The sequence below is a fragment of the Pelophylax lessonae genome (genome assembly GCF_965119305.1).
Source record: "Pelophylax lessonae genome assembly, chromosome: 1".
NCBI classification, from domain to species: domain Eukaryota; kingdom Metazoa; phylum Chordata; class Amphibia; order Anura; family Ranidae; genus Pelophylax; species Pelophylax lessonae.
Window position 1 is genome coordinate 526,502,355 of NC_138768.1, and position 19,140 is coordinate 526,521,494.

The 19,140-nt window shown below is 40.8% G+C and overlaps 1 protein-coding gene across 1 annotated transcript in view; it reads left to right on the top strand.

Moving 5' to 3' along the window:
* SARAF (store-operated calcium entry associated regulatory factor) overlaps positions 1–19,140 on the top strand; it is a 33,130-nt gene that overhangs the window by 3,970 nt on the left and 10,020 nt on the right. Inside the window, exons 2-5 of the mRNA XM_082243354.1 lie at positions 1,094–1,272; positions 7,514–7,934; positions 10,290–10,419; positions 11,992–12,104. Coding sequence (XP_082099480.1) covers positions 1,094–1,272; positions 7,514–7,934; positions 10,290–10,419; positions 11,992–12,104 — 843 coding nt within the window. The remainder of the gene's footprint in view (positions 1–1,093; positions 1,273–7,513; positions 7,935–10,289; positions 10,420–11,991; positions 12,105–19,140) is intronic.

A 19,140-nucleotide genomic window follows, 5' to 3' on the forward strand; every position in this document is an offset into this window, starting at 1 on the left:
GTCACGTGACTTTGCAGTCCCAAGTTGCAGGACAAGCTGCACAAGTGTGAAAGGGGCCTTAGTTGTACTTTAAGATGACCATACACTATATAGTCTGATTGTACAATCTCCTGTATGCTGGAAATACTTAAAGTGGAACTTTAGTCAGAAAATGAAGTCCTGCTAGATCCCTTCAGGCTGGCCCATTTTGCAGGTATAGCGATGTAAAGGATGACAAATAAGTGTCTATATGGTTTAAAATCCAGTAATACACTCACCCTGATCTGCACATGCTCAGTTGCTCTCTATTCTTGGGCACTGCCGAGTTTGGAGAGGTTGATTTGCTAACAGCCTTCAAATGGAATTAAATCATCCTATCCTTTACAGACAAGGAAGCTGCTTCTGTTTGATCTGCAGTTGCCATGGTGCTGCACATGTGATCAGTTATGAAACCAGCCATTTGTTGGCTAGACAGTTTGGTTGAGGACACAAGCAAATGGGACAGTTAGCAATTCCAGGAATATAACTGTTTTTTTGAAACTGTTAAATTGATGGGTTTAGATCAGCTTTATGATTTACTGCTGTTCGGGGGCTCTGGGCTTCAGCAAAATGTCATCCTCCAGTAAGAAGAAACAGGAGCAATGCTGGAGGCAATTTACATCACACACTCATTTTGGTAGCATCATTAATAATGTGGAATGTATGTTTCTTGCTTTTTTTTTTTATCAAGTTGTTATGGGTAAAGTTCCACTTTAACCACTTCAATATCAAACACTTTCCTGCCCAGGTTTGGGACAAACATTTATCTATACTCTGACAAAAAAAGCTAACAAAAAAAAAAAAGAAATAAAATCAAACAAAAAAACCTGTATAAATTAAAAAAGAAAAACAAAAAAATGGCACAGACTCGATGGATTGCTTGGTCTTTTTTCCTGCCATTGCTTTCTATGTAATATAGTGCAATATTATGGCTGATCTGATACAGATTGAATGGATTGTTTAGAATAGTTACTAGGTAGCAGCCAAAGGTAGATTAGCTCATTTCACCATTGTCAATTATTTGATGTTTTATGTAAGGCAACCAAATCGAATAAAACTTTTCATTTCCTTTCAGATCGAGTCCTGCTAAGGGAGATTCAGGCCATCACACTGAATGCAGACAGATACACTAACGCACGACGCTCATCCCCTATTCCACAGTTGAAATGTGTTGGGGGCAGTGCTGGATGTAGCGCTATGATCCCACAGGTGGTTCAGTGCTATAACAGAGGATGGGATGGTATCGATGTCCAGGTAGGTGTGTTCTATGAAACCAAAGCTTTGTGCTTCCTAACTTTGGTGCACTGTACAGCTATATAGTATATTGGAACAATGACACTTGCTGCTGTATGATGTCCTACTGAGCTAATACTATGGCCGCAGTATCCCTCAGCACCACCAACAGATCTTTCACTGCCTGAATTATTATTCTAATCCTTTCCTTATTTCAGCAAATAATTGCAGTCCCAGAATGGAAATCTGTTACAAAACAGTAATATCTTTCTAATAGAGACTGCCATTATCTGACAGGGACAACCCATAACGATTTAAAGGGGGAACAGGACACTGCACTAAATGCTACGCTAAAGGTGACAGCTGCTGCATTAATCACTTGACCTCAGGAAGATTTTACCCCCTTCATGACCATTTTTTGCTTTTTGACACTGGCGATTTCGTGGTCATGAAACACTGTACCCTAATGAAATTTATATATTTTTTTTCACACCGGTAGAGCTTTCTTTTGGTGGTATTTGATCGCCACTGGGTTTTTTATTTTCGCGATATAAGCGAAAAAAGACTGAAAATTTAGAAAAAAACCTATATATATATATATATATATATATATATATATATATATATATATATATATATATATATAATATATTTTTTTTTTACTTTCTGTTATAAAACATTGAATTTCTTCATAAATTTTGGCAAAAATTTATTCTGCTACTTTTTTTGATTAAAAAAAAATTCCCAATAAGTGTTGATTATTGGTTTGCATGAAAATTACCTTGAAAGAACTTAAAAACTATGGTGTGTATATAACCAGTTTGGCTCAGAGCAATTATTTTTATTTTTCGCATACATGTAAAAATCTTAATTACTTAAACCCGCAGAACATTGTATATTTTCTAAAAGCAGAGGCCCTGTAGAATAAAAAGGTTATAGTTGTTTCATATGATATTTGCGCAACTGTTTATTAAAAGCAAATTTTCAGGAAAAAAATATATTAATTATAGTGCAAAACCACACCATATAATAACCATTTTTGGTTACAATATAAAAGATGAGGTTACACTGAGTAAATAAATACTGAACATTCCAGGTCCTCAAATTGCGTGCGCCCACGACTTTGCCAAAAACGATGGTGCCCAAAAACCACCATAGGTGATGCTTTAAAAGCCTTTACAGCTCAACACTTTAGAGTTAACTAGGAGCTCTTGTGCTAGAATTATTGTTCTCACTCTGATGTTCGTGGCGATATGTCACACGTGTGACATGACTGCGGTTTACATGCTCGTACACACCCTGGGCTTGTGTTTGCGCAAGTATGCACGGCTATGGGGGTTTTGGCAATTTTTTTTTTTTTTTTTTTTTTAATAATTTAAAATATTTTATTTTATAATACTTTTTTTATTTATTTTTATTGCTATCACAAGGGGTTAATATACCCCTATGTGATAGCATTGGGCAGGTGACAGGTACTTTTTATGGAGATATCAGGGGTCTAATACAGTGGTTCTCAACTCCGGTCCTCGGGACCCACCAACAGGCCAGGTTTGCAAGATAACTAAATTACATCACAGGTGATCCCATTTGCTGCTCTGTGATTGCAGTATTCTAGTCTGCATCTCCCCAAGGTAATACTTAAAATCTGGCCTGTTAGTGGGTCCCGAGGACCGGAATTGAGAACCACTGGTCTAATAGATCCCAATGTCTCCCCTGCTATTCAAACCATCTAACCATGCACAGATCAGCCTGGTTAGATGTTTACCCTGGCTGAACTGACCAGGAAAGGGTGCATGTGAAACTGGAAGTGACCTCTTTTCCAGTTTCATTGTTTACATGTGAGAGCGAGGCATGGATTTGCCTCGGTCTCACTGCAATTGCTCTCTCCCAGCCAGCGGTTGTGGAACTGCCGCATCACTTTCACTTTGACGCCGGGAGACGGCTGAACAAAACACACACAAGCTGATGGCTGCTACTTTTACTTATGATTAAAGGTTCACTCTTTAGATGCACTACGTGGATATACTGGAATTGTTTTTTTTTTTTTTTATACTACTAATAGCGACGATTAGCAACTTTATAACAGGACTGCGATACTTCAGCAGTCAATCTGACACTAACTGATGCTGGTGGGAATGGATTACCACTGACATCACCAGCAACATTAATACATTGATCAGTGATGACGTTTACTAATGACACTGGCTTAACATTTAGGGCGATGAAGTTGTTAAATATGTGCCTAACTATATGTAATATGTGTATGGTGTGCTGCTTTTACTAACTGGTCTATCAGTTTCTCATCCCTGATTTGCAGGGATGAGAACTGAAAGATCGCTCCCTCTGTACAGAGCTCCGTGTTGTTTACCAACACAGATCTCTGGGCTGTGATTGCACACAGCCAATCAGCAGGTCCCAGCCCTTAATCACGGACCGGGATTTGCTGACAAGCTCCCACTGTGTATAATCACAGTGGGTGCTGGGCAGGGGGCACGTGGCCTAATCCCGGGAGTAGGCAGCAGCGTACAGGTGCGCCACTTTGCCTACAGTGGCCACTTGCCCGCAGTGCATTACGTGCAGGCGGTCGGCAAGTAGTTAAACATAATTTTTTTTTTTTTTTTCCTCGGATAGAGTGAGAAATGATTCGAGCCCCTGTTAGTAGTGATGCACTGACATTTTGGCGACAGAAAATATGGTGTTCAGTGTTGTGCCAAAAGCAAAAAAGGCGCCGATAATGATTGCTGAAAACGTCTGCGATTTTTACCCTTATTTTACCGTGCTTATTGTGTGTTTTTTATAGGTCATGGGACTCAAAAAAAAAAAAAAAAATGCATCAAAAACATCCAAGAAAGGCTTTCCCTTATTTAATGTCCCAGTGACAAGGAAATGTCAGACAGAAAGTGAGAGTAAATCTCAATCTCAACATGAGCTCAGGCAAACCTCCTCTCCAGCTCAACCCCCAACTTGTGCTCCTTATTTTTAATTTTTTTTACCCTAATAAAATGTGTCCTGGATCATTGCCGCCCCGCAGCTCACATAAACAAAGAGGTGGGCTGTGGAGTAGGAATGACCCAACCGCAGCTTATTGAAGTAAAAAAAAAAAAAAAAAAAAAAACATGAGTTTGGCTAGAAACGAGTTTAATGGATGCCTAAGCTCATCTCTATTCCTGGTATACCCTTGCTACTTTCTGTATTTTGCTGGCTCATGTCCAAATTCTTTCTGTAATCTGAGGAGAACTTTAAACGCCCACTTACACATTCACGTTGTGGTAATACTACAATGCACACCAACACGCATTACACTCCTTTTAGCTCTAAAGAGCAGGGCCCTCTGATTCCTACTGTATTGAAGTGTATTGTATTTGTACTGTCTATCCTCAAGTTGTAAAGCGCTGCGTAGTGTCGGCGCTATATAAATCCTATATAATAATAATAGCAACCTCACAGACTTGTGCTGAAGTGCACCACAATGCACGGTGTTGCATTGCCAAAGATGGTGAATGTCCGAGTTGAAATTGAAGTGCTACAACACTGCCAAGAGTTTCAAATACAACTTTATTCCTGGTACAATTCAAAAAGTCACCAAGAAATCTCTTTATGTTCTTTCTAGCCCTGATGAAGGGGGAAGTCAGACACCCGAAACGGGTTGGCGACTTTTTGAACTGTACACCTGATTTTTATTGGAATAAAGTTGTACCTGGACCTTTTGGCAGTGGGGTGGTACTTCAATTTCAACTCTTCATTTTTACATCACACTACAAGCCAAGTAGACTGTGGAGACCCTTATTTCTTCTATTGTGTGTGCAGTTTCTGACAGTACTCTCAAGCATTATTTTTATATATATATATACATATATATAATATTATTATTATACAGGATTTATATAGCGCCAACAGTTTGCACAGCGCTTTACAATGTGGGGGAAGACAATACAGTTACAGTACAAATCAATACAGGAGGAATCAGAGGGCCCTGCTCGTTAGAGCTTACAATATATATATATATATATAATATATAAAATGTATGGCATTTTGGTGATGTCGAGAGCTGCATTTGAGGCCCCCTTTAGCTCATAACAACCTGTGCTTTAGCTTGTGCTGGCAGTAGAGCTGCACGATTAATCGTATGAAAATCACGATCTCGATTCACTCCCCCTGACGATCTAACCCTGAAATATGCTCGATTCTTTGCATAGCAGAGAGAACAGCTGTGGAAAAAAAAAAAGCCTCCTGGCAAATGCCTATCAGCAAAGTCTCCCAGTAACTATAAACAAAAATGATTACATTGTATCTTTTCCTTCCCTCTGCCAGGGAGAAAGGAAGTTTAACCTCTTAAAGACTGGACCTTTTCTGACACTTGTTGCTTGCAAGTTAAAATCATTTTTTTTTGCTAGAAAAGTACTTAGAACCTCCAAACATTTTATATATTTTTTTTAGCAGAGACCCTACAGAATAAAATGGCGATTGTTGTAATATTTTATGTCACACTTTATTTGCGCAGCAGTCTTTCAAACGCAATGAATAGACTTTAATGAATAAAAAAAAAAACATAACAGTAAAGTTATCCCAATTTTTTTTTTGTTACACAGAGAATCGTGATCTTTATTCCAAGCTAAAAAATCGTGATTCTCATTTTGGCCAGAATCGTGCAGCTCTAGCTGGCAGCCTAATCATTTCTGGATCTGCCCTATTGCAACCCACTATACCGCACAACATATTACAAGTTAACGCATCGTAAAAAAGTGCAGTGCAATAAAATAATTTGGTGCCAGAATCCTCAACAAGAAATCCTCAGTAAGAAAGGAGCAAAGTTCATAAATAAAAGCTGTGGATAAGAAACCAGAATGGTGTAGTTCTGTGCAAAAGATAACATCCAAGTGTCAGATTCTGTGTATTACCTCCACCAGACACTCAAAGCCGCTCACCTTATGTATATGACCCCTGAAAACCGCATGGTCAGATCGGGCATTCTCCTATAGGGGTATATGAACCATCATACAGCCAATGCCAGTTTGGAGTGGTGATTCCTCCATGGTAATATACAAAAGCAAAGAGATGGATAGATAGATATATATTCGTGCTCTCTGCTTAGAATTTCCTTTTTGACGTGGGCAAAGTCAGCTCGCGGGCAGGTACATCTAGTGCATGTAGGGGCTGGCAGTCTGTGCATGGCATGCAACCGAACCAGGGTCCGATAGGATTGATGTAACCTGTAGAGATGGATCAGTTTGTTGTTAACTGCCGGAGAGACCGAGGGATGCGAAGAACACGCCTCCTCCCAGTCCTCATCCGACGAATCGGGAATAAGTTGTTGCCACCTGGTGTGTGATGCCAGTGGGTTTTTAGTAATCATGGCCGGTATCAGGTGTAGATAGATTGTGGAGATGAGCCCCCTGGGATCGCAGGATTCCAATCAACGGGTAATCAGAGAGGACAACCTCATTAGATCCAATCTGGGAGTGGAGTGCATGGCGGAGCTGGAGATATCTATAAAAGGCATTATGGGGGAGACCACACTTATTCCGAAGTGACTGAAAAGGGACAATAACATTTCTTTCATATACATCCCCTAGGGTAGCAATTCCCCTACACTCCCAAAACCGATGCTTTTGTATATTACCATGGAGCAGCTCCAAACCTGCATTGGCTATATCGGCTGCATGATAGTTCATATACTCCTGCAGGGGAATGCCTGATCGGACCGTCCTGTTTTCTTAGGGGTCAGAGTGTCTCTGGTGGAGGTAATAAACAAAACTGGTTTAAATACACCTATAGAGGTGTACAGAGCCGTTCTCATCTAAAGTGTACTAAGTGTAGTGTTTCAATATAATGAACCATTAAAAGGTAATAGTGCATATAATTATTAGAATAAATCCCTGATGTCACTTAATAGATATAAATATAAAGTGCATTGACAATGGTAAATATAAAGTGCAACAATGTTAAGTGAAAAAAATCACATATAAAGTCCCATGCACAGTGAAATAAATATAAAGTGCAGCAGCAGTAAGTGAAAAAAATCCCATGCACCAACAAACTTCAGTGCAGTCTCCAGAAGATTCTTCCTACAAAAACTGACACTTGGATGTTATCTGTTGCACAGAACTACACCATTCTGGTTTCTTATACACACCTTTTATTATGCAATTCTACAATGTAGTCTTGTTTGCACTGATTATAGTTACTGGATATAAATCATCAAAATATAATTGGACCAAAAAGCATGTTTGCATTTGCTAACTGAGACTTCTTAAATTTCCAGTGGGAGTGTAAGGTTGACATGGACAATGCTTACCGATTTGGAAAAGTTGAAGTGAGCTGTGAGGGCTTTGACTATCCCGATGATCCATATGTCCTGCGCGGCTCGTGTGGCTTGGAATACACACTGGAACTTACAGAAGAAGGACGGAAGAAATCTCAGCATGGCAGCAGTTTTGGTGGCTTTGGCAGCTTTGGCTCAGGGCAATCAAAAAGCTGGAATGGACAGTCACCCTATGATGGGAGCGCAGTAATTGTATTTCTGGTACTGCTGTGTCTGGCCTATGGAGTGTATAAGCTATTCTTGAGTGGACCTTCTATGCAGGAACAGCAACATCCACCTAATTATGATGGACATGATAACCAGCATTACAGCCATGCTAGTGCACCTCCTCCAGGACCTGGTTTTAAGCCAGATTATACAGGTAAGTGCAAAATCGTTCATTTATATAACCCTTTTAAGATAGGTACACAGTACTTGATTTATTCAGTATTGTGTAATCTGGATTTAAAGCGGTAATTTTAAAAATTGGCCCCATGCAGGTTTATGCCTTAATGTGCTAGTATGTACTGCATACTAGCACATTATAACAGACTTGCCTGCCAGATGGAGCCCTCCTGTGTTGTGCTGCCACTGCTTTTGCTGGTCCCGGGCACTTCCATCTTTGCCTGGTCTTTCTTCTGAATTCTGACGTTTCAGCCACTTGAATGGCTGGGCTGTGATGATCCCCCCCCCCTCTATCCTTTGGTATCAGCACAACCTGTCATAAATGACTCCTGCAAACAGCAGAGGAACTTGACTGCAGACAGAACTGATTGAGGCAATTACACACTATAGAAGGATGAGCTTTGCTCATTTTTCAATTCAGAGGTTTACATTACAACCACTTAAATCTATCTGTTTAGCAAAAGACCATACATGTAAATAAATTAAAAATACACACAGATGACATAGTATCCTAAACACAGGTCCCTTTGTATCCTAAAATGTGACAATCAAAATTAGGAAAGGACAATAGTCTGGCTATCCAAATAGTCATCAGAAAAGAATTTCAGCATGTACACATCACTAAATTTTATTCCAGCTCTCTTGAGACTCTCATTCAGAGACAGCAGTGTCTTTGGTCTCACACTGCTGTTATATAGCTAGGAGAATTTAGGTACAGGAGTGTCTACATACTAGGAAGTGCACCGTTATTTTTCAGGAGGTCTTTCGAATAAAATGTGCTGTTTTTCTGGGTGCTACCTAGGCATACTTAAAGTCGAACTAAAAACAACATTTTTGAAAAATTGCAAGCAGGCAACTTCTTTATTGCAGAATAGGCATGCAATGTCTTTTCTGCAATAAAATACTCTTACCTGCCTGTTTGCAGTCCTTTTTCACAAGTTCCCACCAAGGCCAATTCTGCCATTTCTCTCCTAAATGTAAAAATCCGTTGTGTGTTTTTTTTTTTTTGCCTTAAAATTTACTCCGAAACCCCAAACATTTTATATATGTATGTTTTTTTTGTTTTTTTTTATAGCGGTGACCCTGGAGCAGGGGGGGGTCTCCAAACTTTCCATCATGCCTAGTCCTGTCTGTGAATGTCAGTTTTACAACACCTCATGGGACATGTAGTTCTGCAACAGTTGGAGGGCCATAGTTTGGAGATGCCTGCCCTAGAGAATAAAAAGGCGGTTGTTGCAATTTTTTATGTGGTATTTGTGCAGCGATTTTTCAAACCCCATTTTATTAGACAAAGTACACTTTAATTAAATTAATGTAAACAAACACAATATATTGCCCAATTTTTTGGTAAAATTTAGAAGATGATGTTATGCCGAGTAAATGGATAACCTGTCACACTTTAAAATTGTGCACACTCATGGAATGGTGACAAACGGCAGTACATAACAAAATCTCCATAGGCAATGCATTAAAAATGTTTACAGGTTACCAGTTTAATGTTTACAGAGGAGGCCTAGCACTAGAATTATTGCTCTTGCTATAAGGAGCACAGAGATACCTCACATGTTGACATGAAGACAGTTTACACATGTGGGCACGACCTATGTATGCTTTTGCTTCTGCATGAGGGGACGGAGGGGGCTTTAAAATGTTTGAATTTTTATTTATTTTTACTTTTACACTGTCCCTTTTTTTTTTTTTTTTTTTCCATTTCACAAGTGTAAACCTCCCTTGTGATAGAAAGAAGGCATGACAGGTCTTCTTTATGAAGACATCTGGAGGTCTATATAAGACCCCAGACCTCTCCTCTACCTAGAAAGCATGATATTAATTAAAAAAAAAGCATTAATCTTTGCTTTCCAGGAAAAAAAAATGGCAGTGTTTACATCTGCACTGACCGAAAGTGACTTCATGGCATTGCTTCCGGCCTCCCAGGATCATAGAGATGGCTGGGGGCCTTCTGGTCCATGGCCAGCCCTGTGGTAACTCTCCGCCGAATTGGATCCTGGGCTATTTGATCACATGGGAGAGTCCAGAGAGGCATCGGTGGGCATGGTGGGGGGGTCAAAACTGAGTTCAGGCAGGAAATGGGAAGATGCTGCAGCCTGACTTTGAAAAACTGCAAATGATTAATCAAAATCAAGCCATCCCTTGTATTACTAAACTGATTCCATTGTCCATTGGTGACTAGTGCCCTTGATGGTTGCCACAATAGCTGTACCGTAATGCTTTTTTTTTTTTTTTCAAGAAATAAGCAAAATCATTGTTTTGAAAATATTTATGAATGTATAATAAAAGTTCTAATAAATCTTTCTTTTTTATCTCTTCACAGGAGGGAGTACTTCAGGATTTGGTGATTTTGGTAATACGGCTTCCTTTGGACGCCATGGAACTCAAAGACCTGGTTTTTGGACTGGTTTGGGAACCGGTGGTGTACTAGGATACCTGTTTGGCAGTCGGACGTAAGTGGTTTATTAGCAGATAGTTACATATACAGTATAATTAACTAGAGAAGTCATTCTCAACCAGAGTTCCTGAGAGGTTGCTTGGGTCTGTGACTGATTGACCTCCTCTCTGATGGTGCCTGTTAATTCAAGGGCCAATACCACTAGGCAAAGCCAGCAGCATGACACCATGTAAGAATGGCTTTTTTTTTTTTCTTTTTTAATTCTTTGTTTATCAATATTTTAATATATTACAAATTTCCATAAACACCTCAATCTAATGATACACAGTCCAATATTCTATAAAATACAGAAAAGAAGAAGGTACAACTATATTACCAAATATTCATTACCCCCCTCTCCCCTACCCCCTCTCCTTATCTCTTGATTTCTTAATTTTCTTTTTCTCCTTCATTCCTTTTAGTATATTCTCTAGTTTTTTTTTTTTTTTTAACTCATTCCAGCATTCCCATAAGGATTGCCATTTCTTCCTGTCCTTCTCCCCCTCGATACACAGAAATTCCAAATTTTTAGTAATCTCTATTTTTTTAAACCATATCCCTATTTTTGGGGGATGTTCTTTCTGCCAATTTAGGGGTATCAAACTTTTGGCCGCGTTCATGAGATGTGGAATCAGGGAGCTTTTTATATTTTTTAACCAAACCTTTTATCCCATGAAACAGACAAAACCACGGATCATCTGGGATATCTAAATTTGTAATCTTTTTTATCAATATGGCTACCTCCTTCCAGTATAACTTAATTTTCAGACAGTCCCACCATAGATGTGCCATCTACCTCACACCCCCTCTAGCACTTTTTTGAATTCCCTCTCTGATATTTACCTATTTTATCTGGGGTGTTATACCACCTAGAGATACATTTATAGTTAATTTCAGCTGTATTAATATCTGTTGCGGAACTATGAATCAATTTCATAAGAATGGCATTTTTGACCACCACTGTACAGGTTGTATTCTTCCTACTGACCTAATGTAGGGGAAAATTTTCCTGTTGTCCCCCAATGAATTGGTTTTAGTAAGGATTCCCAGAGACCTAAAAATTATTTAGGGGTTGGGGGAGGGGGAGATTTAGTGAGGCTGAACTACAGTGTCATCTAAATTATGCACTTGGTAATCATGACCCTAGAGCAATGGTTGTCAACTTAAAGGGGGCCTCAAATTCATTCCCCAATGTCGCCAAATGGCTGCATATAACGTTCAATATATATAATGCTTGAGAGGACTGTCGGAAACTGAAGACCTAATCGAGGAAATGAGGGTCAGAGAGTGTAGACATGCTATATTTTTGGCTGGGGATATGCTACAGAAGACCATATGAAACTGGGAACGTTGCATGAGGCTAGTAGAGATCATTACTTACACTAATCAATATTCCCACTACAGACTGCTGAGGGCCGCAAATCATATACCAAAGGACCACAGGTTGGGCACCAGGGCTCTAGAACCTTACTAGCTGTTTTGAATTTATATCTAGACAACAGGTTTTACCTGTGTTACTTTTTATCTATTTTGTTTGGCATACTGGCAAGGTCTAATAATCTTTTTTTTTTTTTTTTTTTTTTTTCAGGTCACAGCCTCACTATACAGCTCATTCACCTTATCACAACACATGGAGTGCACCCTCTTACTCAGGATCCTCCTACAGTCCTTCACAGAGCTCTGGTGTGAGAACAGCATCAGGTAGGATTTATTTTCAAATATGTAAACATATGGTGTGTACATTTATAAGCCACTTAAAGCGACCTTCCGGGTTTACCGTATCTAACTGAAAAATCAAAAAATGTCATCTATTGCAGCTTACCAGTCCTTAGATCTGGTGGCAGAATTTGTTTTCTGTTTTTTTTTTCCCTTTATTTTCACCTTAGTGATCCTGTCCTAGGTTGACACTGCTCACAGTCCTTTATCTATGGAGGAGCAGAGTTGTCACTCTAGGACAGGAAGTGTCATGACTACAAAACATCTTTTCCTCTCCTTTCCATTACATAAAGGCTAGGTGCTCTGTAGTTCACAGGTAACCTGTACAGGTTTGATGATTCTGTTTGGGAGGATACAGAAGAGTGCAGAAGACGGCAATGGATTTCTGAAAGGAGTAACAGGTACTCTTAAACACTTTCAGTGGTGAATTTGAAAGACCAAAAGGGGGTGAATAAGGGAATTTCATTGTTGGGATTTCTAAGCTCTACGAGTGATGGACTGCTGGAGGATCCCTTTACCTGTATGGGTCTCTGCATAGTACTTTATCTACACTGCTGAAGGATTTATACAACTTTTTACTGTGAACAGTTTAAAAAGCTAAGTGACATTTTCTCTTGGTGCTGCAGATCATTTTATCTTCTAACTTAAATTATTAGGTAATCTTCACAGAAAAAATGTAAAGGCAAACTAACACCATACACACTCTCCCCATTCCCCCAATCAGCAGCCCTGGAAGTAAGTACAGCAGGGACGGCGGGGGGAGAAGAAGTCCAGTGTTCACCTTTTTTACATTTTTCCTGTAAAGGTGAACTAACCCTTTAATATACTCAATTAGTTTGAATGCAACTAATGTCAATTTTGCTGTAAATGAGAGCTACAACTCTGGATCTCCTTTCAGCACCATCTACTGGTGATATCTGGTATTGTGATGTGGCAACATTGTTCTGATTCTGAATCAGGGTTTTACACTACAAAACAGAAATATAATGTGTTGCTCTTATGCATGAATTTGAATGTACAATCTTCATTATTATCATCCAGGATTTCTTCCGAATATCTTAAATGTTGCTGCTTACTTGACTTAATTGTCTTGACTCTCTAGTTTGAGAAAGGTATTGGCATCAGAATGAAGTGTGTCATTGGTTGGAAGATCCCTGCCTGTAGGAGTTAGTAAGCTGCAGTGAGTTGCTGTTGTAGTGACCCGAGATTGGAGCTGGAGAGCTGAGGTGTGTATTTCCTAAACGTCAACTGGAAAGCCGATGAGAAAAAGTCGATGTGCATGCCGTGCTGTTGTGAACCGCATGCTCCTGTTCATGTCTGTTGTGAACAGTGGGCGTTCACATCTGGCACAGCAAGTAATGTCATGTCTCTGCCTAGCCCTTTCTTTCAGAGCTAGACAGTTATTCACAGATGGAACCTCCAATATCTGACACATGCACATTTGTGAGAAAAACATGGACGCGTGGGTATGTTTTTTTCCCTATAATAAATGAATTAACACCAGTAGTTAGATTTTTAGTTGGGTATGAGTTTATTACCAAGGTAAGGGCTCATTCACATGTGCAATGCCCTCTGAAGAACAATCCATGTTTTACAGGTGCTTAGGAGGCGTTATTTAACCTTGTAAGTGCAGCACTACCATGCATGCATTTGGTTGTGGAGTGGCCCCAAAGACTTGTATGGTTTGCATTTGTCAGTGGTAATGCCTGCCAAATGCGACATATCTGTTTAATTTTTGATGCAGCCTCAGTGCACAGCATTGTGGCTCTGGGATGTGCACAACCCTGAATGTCTGCGTGTCAGTGTTCAGGCAGGCAGTCAGGGGTTGGTAAAACTGCAGCTCAATCACTTGACTTTATCGCTCCCTGGCCACTCATGTGAACGAGCCCTTAATCTGTTCTTCTGACCCTTTTGAGTGCCGCCCACCATCCTGTATATTTAACTTCCTCCTCAGTCTAGCCAACTTCACTGTGTAGCAAAGGCTGATTCTTAGTGTACATGTGCACTAGGATCTTAAGCCTATGGGTAAGCCATACTCTACTAGACTACTGGAGGCCAGAGTGAGTAAGGCCTACTTATAGGAAAGAGGAAGACCAGCAGAGACATTCCCACTATGGCGGTGCCAGATAGCGATGCCCAATAGAGGATGGTAAGTTTGGGCTGGTGTGCTGCACTCAGGGAGGAATTGTACCATTCTAATTGAACAACTTTACCAAAGGTGCTGCTGTACTATAAGCTGGAGAGTCAGACACAGACAACATACATACTATAAGCTGGAGAGTCAGACACAGACAACATACATACTATAAGCTGGAGAGTCAGACACAGACAACATACATACTATAAGCTGGAGAGTCAGACACAGACAACATACATACTATAAGCTGGAGAGTCAGACACAGACAACATACATACTATAAGCTGGAGAGTCAGACACAGACAACATACATACTATAAGCTGGAGAGTCAGACACAGACAACATACATACTATAAGCTGGAGAGTCAGACACAGACAACATACATACTATAAGCTGGAGAGTCAGACACAGACAACATAAATCGGGGTAATGCATGAGTTGGTCCCCAACCATAAATTATTTGATAATTCATATCATGATGTCATTTTAAAAGAAAACCCTATCTTTAGATTGTAAGCTCTTAGAAGCAGGACCCCCTTACTCTCTTCTTTTAGGTTATATTGTAACTGCACTGTCTCCCTTTATTTTGTAAAGCACTCCACAAACTGTTGGCACTATATAAATCCTGTAAAATATGAATTTGTAAGGCTTGTTCGGACTACTGTATCCAAACACTTTATCAGCACAGGGTGTAGCAAATTAGTTTAATTTCCAATGCTACTAAACCAAGCAGTCAGTTCATATCTAAATGTTTGACTGCACCCAGCATTAGATCCGGCTAAAATAATCAAAATAGAAAGATGAACTTTTGAGGTGCCAACAAACAATACAATATACGTAAAAATAGATTTTATTGTAACAATTTAAAAAAAAGACATGTTTGTTGTTAAAAAGATTTTTTTTTTTGACACACCTTGTACATAGTCCACTTCCCTTAGATGCCTCCCATAACACAAATTCATACTCATGCATAGTGTGTGTGTATTTACCATAGATGTTGGCAAATAAGACTATCCCCTTCCAGTTAAAATATAGGTTTTGGGCTATGCTAACCATATAAGACTACCCCCTTGGGCTGTTTACACCCATTAGTCTACCAGCCCAAAACGAATGTCCCTAATCTCTCAGCCCACTGGATGTGCGGTAATACTGAATGTACCGTAGCTTCGGCTACATACTGTATACTGCGCTGAGCCAATCACTGTGAGCGATATATATTCCATTAACCACTTGCCTACTGTGCACTTAAACACCCTTCCCATCCAGGCCAATTTTCAGCTTTCAGCGCTGTCACAATTTGACTGACAATTGCGCGGTCATGCTACACTGTACCCATATGAAATTTTTATCATTTTTTTCACACAAATAGAGCTTTCTTTTGGTGGTATTTAATCATCTCTGGGTTTTTTATTTTTTCAAAAAAAAAGAAAAAAGACAAATTTTGAAAAAAAAAAAAAAAGTTTTTATTTTCTGCGAGTAAATTTTGAAAATAATTTTTTCTCCTTCACTGATGTGCGCTGATGAGGCGGCACTGATGAGGTGGCACTTATGGGCACTGATGAGGTGGCACTTATGGGCACTGATGAGGAGGTACTGATAGGCGGCACTGATGAGCACTGATAGGCGGCACTGATAGGCGGCACTGATGAGCACTGATAGGCGGCACTGCTGGGCACTGAGAGGTGGCACTGACAGGCGGCACTGACAGGCGGCACTGATGGACACTGATGGGCGGCACTGATGAGCACTGATGGGCGGCACTGATGAGCACTGATAGGCGGCACTGCTGGGCACTGAGAGGTGGCACTGACAGGCGGCACTGACAGGCGGCACTGATGGACACTGATGGGCGGCACTGATGAGCACTGATGGGCGGCACTGATGAGCACTGATGGGCAGCACCATCAGTGCCCACACTCAGTGCCCATAGTGCTGCCAGTCAGTGCTCATCAGTGCCTAGATGAGCAGGCACTGATGGGCACTGACTGGCAGCACTATGGGCACTGATTGTGGGCATTGATGGGGGGCACTGATGGCGGGCACTGATGGGGGGGCAATTTGTGTATGTGTTTTACCTCTAGTAATCAGGGCACTGGTGATCAGTGCCCTGATTACATTGCTGTGTGTCCCCGGCGCTGTGAGGCTCCCCCTCCTTCCTCACAGTGCAGGCTCTGTGTGAGGAAGGAGCGCCGGCGATGAGAGATGATCTCATATGTTTACATATGAGATCATCTCTCATTGGACGGCTTGATCACGTGGTGAATGGCCGCTGTGATTGGCCATTCACCACGATCTGTGATCGGCCGTGTCCAAGGGACACGGCCGACACAGATTCTCCCCGATGCGCACTCGCGGGAGCACATGGGGAGAGTCTTTCTGGGAGGCCGTTTAAAAACGGCCTCCCGAAAATTCAAGTCCGCGCTGCAGCCGTATATAGGCTGTAGCGCGGATGGCAGCAGGTTAATGAATACAAAGCCTTGCTTGGATTGGCTGAGTCAGAGGTTGTAACATAATCAGCCCGCCTCTCTGACTCCGCGAATCCGAGCAGGCTTTGTATTCATTAATGGAATACATCGCTTACCGTGATTGGCTCAGCGTGGTATACTGTATGAAGCCGAAGCTACGGAACATACAGTATTACCGCACATCCAGCGGGCTTGGAGATTAGTGACGTTCGTTTTGGGCCATCTTGCCCCAAACTAACTATGTAAAGTAGCCCTTACATTTTTATACTCTGCGTATAAAACAAACCCCCCCCCCCCCCCCCGATTTTTTGGGGGATTTTTTTTAAGGTTAAAAAGTAGTTTTATACACCAGCATATACGGTATGTATATATGATCACCCCCCTTTAACCACTTTAGCTCCGGAAGGTCCACCCCCCCCCCCCCTTCATGACAAGGCCATTTTTTGCTATATGGGATTGCCTTACTTTAACTGGCAATTGTGGGGTCATCCAACGCTGTACTCAAAAAAGTTGTAATTTTTTTCTGACAAATAGAGCTTTCTTTTGGTGGTATTTGATGACCTCTGCATTTTTTTTTTTGCGCTATAAACAAAGAAAGACCGAAAAGTTTGAAGAAAAAAAAAAAAAACAATATTACTTTCTGCTTTAAAACGCATCCAAGAAAAAAAAATCTAATTTCTTCATCAGTTTAGGCCAATTTGTTTTCTGCTACATGTTTTTGGTAAAAGAAAAAAAAAAATCGCACTAAGCGTATATTGATTGGTTTGCGCAAAGGTCATCACGTCTACAAACTAGGGGATAGATTTATGGAATTTTTATTTTTTTACTGGTAATGGCGGTGATCAGCAATTTTTAGCGGTACTGCAACATTGCGGCAGACAAATCTGACACTAAGTGACACTTTTTGGCGACCAGTGATATCAATACAGTGATTAGTGCTAAAATAAAATGTACCGTCACTGTACTAATGACACTGACAGGGAATAGGTTAACATCAGGAGTGATCAAAGGGTTAAATCTGTTCCCTGGGAGTGCTTGCTAACTGTGTGGGGGGGGGGTTGCTTTGACTGGGGAAAGACAGAGATCCGTGTTCCTGCTTACAAGATCTCCATCTTTCCCTTTGACAGAATGGTGATCTGCCCTGTTTACATAGCCAGACCGCCGTTCTGTCAGCCTTGGGAATGATCGTGGGGTGCCAGCGGACCCACTGATTGGCTCCCGCTGTGTCCAATCACAATTGCGCCCCAGACTTGGATAAAATAAAATCATGTACAAGTACATGTTTTTTGCACTTAAGGGCCGCCCTGCCGCAGTATATGTACGTGGGGTGGTTAAAATCACATTTTGTTTCTTTGCAACCTGAAATTAAGACAGACAGTTTTTTTGTGTTATTCAGCTGTATTCACTAGTGCAACTTATAACATCCAAGTGAAAGATATAATACTAACATGTCGGAAATAAAAGGAAATGAAAATACAGAATCACTGAGTTGGAAAAAGGATCATTCCCCTAATGTCAATATTCTCTTGGACCACCTTTTGCTTTAATTCCAGCCTTTAGTCTGTTGGGATATGTCTGTACTAACTTTAGACATCTAGACTTTGCAATATTTGCCCGCTCTTCTTTGCAGAACTGCTGAAGTTCAGTTCATTTTGATGATCGTTTGTGGACTCCAGTCTTTAAGTCGTGCCATAGATTTTCAATGGGGTTTTGAACTCCTGGGATATTGATCTGGTCAGTTAAGTAGTAGAGGGGGTTGTTAATCAGTTTCAGCTGCTTTGGTGGTAATAAAATTAACAGGTGCACTAGATGAGCAACAATGAGACAACCTCCAAAACATGAATGATTTTGCAGGTGAAGGCTACTGAATTTTTTTTTCCCTACTCATTTTTTTTTTTCTGACTGTTTTTCACTAGGTTTACATTTGGCTAGGGTCAGTGTCACTACTGATAGCATGAGACGATACCTGAACCCTATAGAGGTTGGACAGCAGTCCACCTCCTCCAGAATATCACATCAATATGTGCCATTGCCAGAAGGTTTGCTAAGTCTCTCAGCATAGTCTCAAGAGCATGGAGAAGATTCCGGAAGACAGGCAATTACTCTAGGAGAGCTAAGAGCTGGACAGGGCCGTAGAAGGTCCTTAAACCATCAGCAGGACTGCTATCTGTTCTTTTGTGCAAGGAGGAACAGGATGAGCACTGCCGGAGCCCTACAAAATTACCTCCAGCAGGCCACTATTGTAAATGTCTCTGACCAAACAATCAGAAACAGACTTCATGAGAGTGGCCTGAGGGCCCAATGTCCTCTATTCAGCCCTGTGCTCACTGCCCGGCACCGTGGAGCTCGATTGGCATTTGCCATTGAACACCAGAATTGGCAGGTCCACCACTGGAGCCCTGTGCTTTTCACAGATG